Below are 9,336 nucleotides of genomic sequence, written 5' to 3'. Positions count from 1 at the left end.
AGGCTTAAGGGTAAGAGCAATACTTAACGCGTGCTGGAAGAAAACATGGGACAGAATCTTTCACGCCTTGGGTTAGGCAAGATTTCTTAAATACCACACCAACAGAGTCATTCACAAAAGCAAAAAAAAAAAAAAAAAAAAAAAAATCACAAACTTTTAACTTCAAAAGTCTAAATTTTTATGCTTCAAAAGACCCCATGAAGAAAGTAGAAAAACAAGTAATAGATTGGGAGAAAATATCTGCCAAACACGTATCTGATAAAGGACTTGTTTCTAGAATTTATATTTAAAAAAAAAACACTTTTTTTACAACTCAGTAATACAAAGACAAAACAATCCAATCAAAAAGACACAGAATCTTGGCAGAGAGAAAAAAAATGGGCAAGAAATATGAACAGATAATTCACCAAAATAAAATGGTAAATGGCCACAAGCATGTGAAAAGATGTCAGACATCATTAATCATCAGGAAATGCAAATCAAAAACCACAGGGAGATATCAGTCCACACCCACTAGAATGAGTTCTAATAAAAGATAGTCCCAAGTGTCCATGAGGATGAGCAGAAATGAGAACCCTCATACATTGCTTGTGGGAATGTATAATGGGGCAGACCCTTGGAGCAGTTTGTCAATTTCTTAAAAAGTTAAACATAAAATGACCATTTGACCCAGTGAGTGGGGTCCCTGCTGAGCAACACGCAGTGTGGTGTGGAGGTATTGGCAGGAAGACATCCATCTGTGCACAATGTGGACAAATTCTCGTGAAGCCAAATAAGGTTTACAAAGAAAGCAGCCTCACTTTTCTTCCAAGGTGAGTTGCAGCAGCTGAAAGAAACCAGAAAGCTCTCCAGGGAAGAGAGAACCGGAAGGAACCTCAGAGGAACCCCAGGGTAGCCTCTGAGATAAAGATGGGAAAAGATCCCAAGCTATTCTGTGGGAACAGTAGCTGGGGATCCACACAACTGTATCTTTCTTGCCTCCTCCATCTCTTCCTGTACAAATGACAGTGCCAGCCACCTGGGGATCTCTAGCAATTCTAGTCCTCATCTGGCTGCCACTCACCTAGAGTCTTGAACCAGCCATGATGTCCCTCTATCAGGCCTCAATCTCCCTGTCATTACTCTGAAAGGGACTGAAGTCTCCTCTTTCAAATGAATATTATTATGCAACCTCACCCAGGCTTTTTACAAAAAGATCAGTGTGTAATGCTGAGAAGAAAGGCATCTCACATTTACCTATAAAATATTATCCTGCAAACACTCCCAAAATAACCCTGCCTTTGGGCTGCAGTGTTGGAATGATGACGAAACAGTGTTTTTGAAGTGTCACAATGCTTACAGGCAATACTTTCAGAAGTTCTATTGCAAACACCTTTTCACGAAGATTTATTTATATTGCAGCTGTGCAAACCTTCTCAGCATGAAACCTGGCACACAAGAGCTCAGTCTCTAAGGGACGTTTTTAAAGCTAATTATGGGGAACGGTAGGTAACACATTAATTTAGTAATCTCTCTATTATAAAAGCAGAATGGAAATAAAGGGGAAAGACATTTACCCCAGACACTGCTTTCTATTACACTTAAAAAACGATTTTGAAATACATGTATCAAAGGCATTGTTATTTTGGCCTACCCAACTATACTTGGTTTTTATTTATTTTTTACTTTTTGAGACAAGGCCTGGCTTTGTCCTTAGGCTGGAGTGCAGTGGTACAATCACAGCTCACTGCAGTTTTGATCTCCCAGGTTTAAGCACTCCTCCTGCTTCAGCCTCCTGAGAAGCTGGGACTATAGGTGCACACCACCATGTCCAACTAATTTTTGGAATTTTTGTACAGATGAGGTTTTGCCATGTTGCCCAGGCTGGTCTTCAACTCCTGGGCTCAAGTGATCCTCCCGCTTTGGCTTCCCAAAGTGCTAGGATTATAGGTGAGAGCCACAGCTCCTGGACTGTACTTGGTTTTCAAATGGCAGGCTTCTGGAGCACTATTAAACTAAAGGAAATTGGGGAGTAGGTCCTCAGAGAAAGAGTCTTGCATGTATGCAGTTTGGTCAACCACCTTCTGCTGTGCTGTCAGTGGAGACGTGGGAAGAACACCACTGTTACTGTCTCACCCCTAACAGATACAGGTTGAACTCTTGCATGTGCAAGGCACTGTGCCAATTCTGAGGGTTCCATGCAGCAGCTCATTTAATCTCATTAAATCCAAGGAGGAAGGTGCCATTATAGAGGAGGAAACTGGGGCTTCCAGAGGTTAAATTATTTGCTCAGGACTATACAACCAAGAAGTGTTCCAAAGGTCAAAAGTATGGGCTCTGGAGTGAAAAAAGGCCTAGGTTTAAGTATTAGCTCTGTAACCTTTGGCAAGTTTCAAGGGATTTTTGTTATTTGCAAGAGTTATGTTCTATGAAGAAGCCATAAACACTCCAGCTCCTAGGGAAAATACAAGGTAAGTTTCCTGGGACCCTCTGGTCACAATATTTTCGTTAACCCACCAATATTCAACCTTGTTTCATGTATGCTTCTGTTTAGAGATACCTCATTTAATATACCTTGTTGACTCATTAACATGAGTTCACAGGCAACAGCACTAGAGCTCATGCCTGAACAAAGCTTATCTAACATACATATTTTTATCTATGAGGCACATCCCAGCCTTGTGGTGGTTAGGAACACTAGACAGCACTTCAGCCCTATGCTTGGGCCATTTTATTTTTTTTTAGATGGAGTCTCTGTCATCCAGGCTGGAGAGCAACCTCGGTTCATTGCAACCTCCGCCTCCCAGTTCAAGTGATTCTCCTGCCTCAGCATCCCAAGTAGCTGGGACTACAGGTGCCTGCCACCACACTCAGATAATCTGTGGTATTTTTAGTACAGGCAGGTTTTTACCATGTTGGCCAGGCTGGTCTTGAACTCCTGACCTCGTGATCCACCGACCTCGGCCTTCCAAAGTGCTGGGATTACAGGTGTGAGCCACCACGCCTGGCCACTTTACCCCCTTTTGCTTGGCACTTTTCCTTGCTGCCACCATGTGAAGAAGGACTTCACCTGGTGTTTGCTTCCCCTTCCACCATGATTGTAAGTTTCCTGAGGCTTCCCCAGCCATGCTGAACTGTGAGTCAATTAAACCGCTTTCCTTTATGAATTACCCAGTCTCAGGTATGTCTTTAGTAGCAGTGTGAGAACAAACTAAAATCAGGTGACTCAAATTTTTTCTTGCCTTACACCTATCCAGAAATCACTGGAAAGCACTTCAAGTATTGATTTTGGAATTACAAATAAATTTGAGTGGGTAGATGATTTTGCAAATACAGAATCCATGCATATTGAAGATGGACAATATTTATCTCAAAGGCTGTTTTCTCCACTGAATAATAGGGGCAGGGGTAATCCTTCCTCATAAGGGTATTGTGAGGATCTGATGAAATGATGCTGGCATGGCTCTCAGCGCCAGGCCCAGCCCAGGGTGAGCACAATGGTAAGGGTTGCTATGGTGACTGCTCTTGCCATCTTGGCTGTAGCCCTCTGGTGGTGCAGAGGCATCCAGGGCTGGTCTGCAGGTATTGTGCAAACCCGGAGAGCACAGCTGCCTAGGGGCCTGGGAAGAGTTTCCAAGGCCCCTTTTTCTCAGGGGTATGAAAGGCCTGGGCCCAGCAAACACTTGAAGCCCTGAGCGCCAGTCAGGCTGCTGAGGTTTTGCACAGATATGTAAATTAAGGAGCAGAGTAAATGGCAACTGGGCTGGATGCATTTCAAAATCAGTGCACTGGGGCTTTGGCAAGACCTGCAGCTTTCTCAAAGCCCAGAAACGTAGGGCGCATGCTAACCAGCCCTGTGAGTGAGCTCTGTGCTCATGTCGGAGATCATTCTACAGTGCTGGATGCGGGAAGAGGCGGTGGGGGAGGGAGTGGCTTCTTCTCCACCTCCATCTCCCCACTCCCTGCTCCCACCCTTAGTTCATTTTTAGGGGGCACTGCGCTCAGATTTTTAGCTCTAGAACTTTACATAGACCCTTGGTTCAGCTCAAGTTTCAAACTTTTTGCTGAAGCCAGGACTCATTCATGGGTGAAAGTCTGTTCTAAATCATGTCTGTTAAATAAAAAAGGCCCAGCGGCTTGAAACGGGTCCCTAATTACCAAACTAGAATTCTTTCTAGATGGCTGATAAATGAAATTGCTTCGCACACACAGCTAATGATTTTTTTTTCCTGCCACCTATTCATATGGTGGAGCTACAAGAGCCAGCTTCATCTCCTCACTGCTGCAGGGCGCTGAGCCCAGGGTAGTAGGTTCCAGCATCAGCAAGGAGCAGGTGTGAGCCTGCTATTGTTAACTGGGACTCTGCAACTGCAAACAAGGTTCTGTCTGCCTTCAGGGCCGGGTCCCTGTTTAACATGCACAGATGAAATGCACTCAGCCTCAAACAGGCAGCTTGCTGGCTGGGAAGGGAGACCCACTCCCCCTCCTGCGGATCCCCAGATGACTGTAAATCGTCTAGACTTGAGTGCTAATGAAGTGGAACAGCTGCACGTGTGAAATGATGCTCCAGGATGCCCCCCCATCCACCCACCCCCAATGACCAGGCCACGCATATATGCAAATTGGTATTGTTCCTGGTAACCTTATTCCAAGAATTACCATCGTATTGGAGGCTAGTCTCCAAATTTCCTTTTTCACGTGGCACAGAGATGATCCATTATTCCTTGAGCTACCGCGTCTCCAGGAAAGCCAAATAGGAAACCCCTGTGACTCTTCCTTAGAGGGCTAAGGCTTATCTTTTGGTTTCTGTATGGCTTCTATTTCTAATGAAATAAGGAGCCACACTTGTTTTTAACATGCTTAAGGAAAGTTAAATTTCTTTTGTGTTGTTTATTAGAGAATATGTCTAATTCTGTATTATTATATGGGACCCTAGAATCCAAGCTGCACAGTACAATTATTTATGGATGTAAAAAAGAAAACCGTTTGTCCCAAAGGCCCCTTACTTCTTGCAGAAGGGTCACCTTACTTTCTATTTCATGGGCAAGAGGGATTCAACCTCCTCCACCAGGCTTTTTCCTCCTCAAAATGGAAAGGTCAGCTGTCTCTTGATACTGAATATTATGCAGTATATATTATTATTATTATTATTTTGAGATGGAGTCTCGCTTGTTGCCCAGGCTGGAGAGTAGTGGCGTGATTTCAGCTCACTGCAGCCTTTGCCTCCTGAATTCAAGCAATTCTCCTGCCTCAGCCTCCCAAATAGCTGAAACTACACCCAGCTAATTTTTTGTATTTTTGTAGAGACAGGTTTCACCATGTTGGCCAGGATAGTCTTGATCTCCTGATCTTGTGATCTGCCTGCTTAGGCCTCCCAAATTGCAGGGATTACAGGTGTGAGCCATCACGCCCAGCCTGGTATATATTATTTATAATAATACTATTACTACTGATAATATTATTCAATATATATAAATAATAAGTAATTATAAATAATGTATGCTGAATATTAGTATTACTACTCTTGATTATAACAACTATATATTATTTAAATATATGGAATAATATTATTAATAGTAGTAATAGTATTATTACTTAAATATTATTTAATTTTTTTTTAAATGCTAACAATATTATTTTTTAAAATTGCTGGTAAGCAAGTTATCCCCTCAAGGCCATTTCAGATTAGCTCATTCTTTATACTTTTCTAACTGGAAAAAAAAAAGGATGTCATGTCTTAGGACAGGTGATGAGAGAAGACAGCTCAGGGATTCCCTCCTTACTCCCAATAAAAGCCTACATTTATAGAAGGGCCAGGGGCTCAATAGGTATTCAAGGAGCAGCAAAAGAAGATGAGAAATAGGGCCACGGGAAGGACTGGAGAGCATAGTAGAGACCCCAGGGCCCCAATGGGTGCAGATGGCTCAACTAGCTCCCACAGAGCTGTGCTCTGAGAGGGCAGTGCAGTGTGAGTAGAGAGCCCTGACCCAGCAGCAAAGGTTAAAGAGCTGTGCTACCTTGAGCTCGTCACTTAATGTCTCTGAACTTCATTTATCTTAACTGGCAGGGATATAACTTAGGCTTTGGAGAGACAGACACGCCAGAACTCAAATCTACTCCAGCCACCAACTAGCTATGGGCAAATTAGCCACTTTGAGCCTCAGATCCCTCATCCATAAAACCTACCTAACCTGTAGGATTACTGTTAGGATTAGAGGTAATGTAGTTAATACCCTCAGCCGAGAGTCTGGTTGTAGAGTGAATGTTCACACAAATAATATTATTACTATTATTATTCAAGATGATTCCTAGGTCGAATGCTCCTTCTGGCTCTAACATTAGAAGAACAACTTCATTATCCATCTCCCTCACTACATTATAAGCTCTATAAGGAAGGTTATATTCACCTCTACATACTCTGATTGTGGCAAAATACCTGGCATACAGTAGGCACTCAATAAAAACCTGGTTAATAAATAAACTCTCTGTTGCACTAAAAAGTAACTGTTTTCTTATCCCAGCTAGATCACATATGTGTATCCCCGAAAGCACAGAATGTGTCTTATATTCATACTACAGATTTCACTGCACCATGTCCTGGGCAGAGAGAGGGAGTGAAGTCATTGAGCACTAAGTGTTAAAAGAATGCTTAGGGGCCAGGGCAGTGGCTCACGCCTGTAACCCTAGCACTTTGGGAGGCCAAGGTGGGTGGATCATCTGAGGTCAGGAGTTCAAGACCAGCCTGGCCAACATGGGGAAACACCGTCTCTACTGAAAATACAAAAATTAGCTGGGCATGGTGACGCACATGGACAATCCCAGCTACTCGGGAGGCTGAGGCAGGAGAATCGCTTTAACCTGGGAGGTGGAGGCTGTGGTGAGCGAAGATCGTGCCACTGCACTCCATCCTGGGCAACAGAGCAGGACTCCATCTCAAAAAAAAAAAAAAAAAAAAAAAAGGGTGGGCACTGTGGCTCACGACTGTAATCCTGTAATCCCAGCACTTTGGGAGGCCGAGGTGGACAGATCATGAGATGAGGAGATGGAGACCATCCTGGCTAACATGGTGAAACCCTGTCTCTACTAAAAATGCAAAAAAAAAAATAGCTGGGCGTAATGGCATGCTCCCGTAGTCCCAGCTACTTGGGAAGCTGAGGCAGGAGAATCACTTGAACCCAGGAGGTGGAGGCTGCAGTGAGCCAAGATCGCACCACTACACTGCAACCTGGGTGACAGAGCAAGACTCTGTCAAAAAATAAGAATGCTTAGGAATCAACTCCCCTCCTAATGCCCAGACAGGTAAAATGACTTGCTCAAGCCATAGTTCTGCCCAAGCCAGCACCAGCCAGTGGTGCAGCAGGATGGAAGGAGGGAGAGGTACCTACTTTCACAGCATAGGTGCTGCCGGGGTCCTCGGAGCAGGTGGCACAGTAATAAATGGCATCCCCCGAGTCACAGCAGGGCTTGTTACAAGTCAGCTTGAAGAGTGACCAGTTATTCTCATTGAAGTGGAGCTCCTTTTTCTGGCCACCCATGAAGAGGTCCTCACATTTGGCTACGAGGCGGGCCAGGGACTGGGTGTAGAGTCCCCCCAGCTTGGCATAGGTGCCCTCCTTGCTGCTGATGCTGCTCAAGAGACCGTGCAGCTGAAGCTGGGTGCTACCGGTGGAGGCTTGACTGGACACACTCAGCTGGGAGGACGAGGCGGAGGGGGCCCCTTTGCACTGGAGGCCAGGGCTCCCGCAGCCGCTTCTGCTGCCTGACAGCCCTGCTGCTGGAACCCAGTGGCCACTGCCTTTGAAAGCTTTCTCCAGAGGCTCAGAAGAGAAGACAGGATGGTGGCGGTTTCCAGAGCTCAATGAATAGCTAAAGTGAGACTCGTCATGGACGTTGGTTTCTGAGTGGCTTAGGTTCAGCTTGGGGCTTGCTGTTCGGGGCTTCGGGGAGCCTTGGGTCCAGAAGAAGCCATCCGGTGAAGAGGCTGCCCGGCTCACTATCTTTTTCTGGGGGAGCGGAGGAGGTTGCAGGGGGCCACTGGAGGATACATCCTCAGTGGAGCCTGAAGGAAATGGAACAGGAGCAAAGAGCTTCTTCCCGCTGTTGGTGGGCGAGTGAGCCAGCTCAGATGAAGGACCTGAAGAGGAGAGACAGAAACCATCAGGCCAAGGCCAATGCCACTCAATTCCAGGAGCCTGAAGACTTTTTTCCTTTATTTTTTATTTTTTTGGCCAAAGCAATTAATTTTATTTTACTTCCTATTTCTCAGATAGACAATATACGTACAGTGGAAAAAATCAAAACACAAAAATGGTATACATTGACAATCAAGTCTTCCTCCTGGCCTGTCCCTCAGTCCCCAGCCCCTCTTATCAGAGGAAGCCACTGCCAGTAGCGTTTCATGCATTACTCGAGCAATCCAAACAAATGCAGGCACGCACACACACACACACACACACTCACACACTCACACATACACACATACACACACAATTACATAGAAGAGAGCAAACAGTGGCCACTGTTTGGAATAATGCTTTTCTTTCACATCTTGCAGATTTTTTTTTAATCAAATGTGCAGATCTATTTAATTATTTTAAACAGTCTTACCATAGTATATCATCATATACATAATTTATTTAACTATCCCTTTTTGATGGACACTTAAATTGTTTCCAATATTTTGCAGACAATGCTGAAACAGCAATAACAAACTTGAACATGTGTGGTTTGAGTGTTTTTTTTAAGGTCAAGTTTATAGAGGGTGTAATTGGCCAATGGCAAAATTCTCCCTTTTGGCTGGAAGTGGCAGCTCATGCCTGTAATCCCAGCACCTTGGGAGGCCCAGGCGGGTGAATCACCTGAGGTCAGGAGTTCGAGACCAGCCTGGCCAACATGGTGAAACCCCTGTCTCTACTAAAAATACAAAAATTAGCTGGCATGGTGGTGGATGCCTGTAATCCCAGTTATTCGGGAGGCTGAGGCAGGAGAATCACTTGAACCTGGGAGGTGGAGGTTGCAGTGAGCTGAGATCTTGCCACTGCACTCTAGCTTGGGAAACAAGAGCAAGACTTCATCTAAAAAAAAAAAAATTTTCCCTTTTTAGTATGCAGTCCCTGGAAATTTCACGTATACCCTAAACTGGCTTAATGGCCAAGCAAGGCCACAAGAGATTTTAGAAGGCAGGAAGGTCATGATTTTATAAATGAGGAAATCGACCTTAAAGAAAAGCGACTCTTTCCCAGCTACTTTGGAAGGAAAGAAAAAAAGAAAAAAAAATGAGTCTTTTCCAGGCCCCACAGTTTCCAGAGTGGTGCATATGGATACAGAGTTTGCCCAGGCAAAGGCTCACACAGGGCC

The 9,336-nt window shown here is 44.6% G+C and overlaps 1 protein-coding gene across 1 annotated transcript in view; it reads right to left on the bottom strand.

Moving 5' to 3' along the window:
* PRAG1 (PEAK1 related, kinase-activating pseudokinase 1) overlaps positions 1-9,336 on the bottom strand; it is a 69,175-nt gene that overhangs the window by 10,400 nt on the left and 49,439 nt on the right. The window contains exon 5 of the mRNA XM_012465775.2: positions 7,365-8,113. Coding sequence (XP_012321198.2) covers positions 7,365-8,113 — 749 coding nt within the window. The remainder of the gene's footprint in view (positions 1-7,364; positions 8,114-9,336) is intronic.

Source organism: Aotus nancymaae, unplaced genomic scaffold (assembly GCF_030222135.1).
Source record: "Aotus nancymaae isolate 86718 unplaced genomic scaffold, 86718_ANA_hifiasm-v0.15.2.pri h1tg000079l, whole genome shotgun sequence".
Classification (NCBI taxonomy): Eukaryota; Metazoa; Chordata; class Mammalia; order Primates; family Aotidae; genus Aotus; species Aotus nancymaae.
This window is presented reverse-complemented; position numbering and strand designations above follow the sequence as displayed.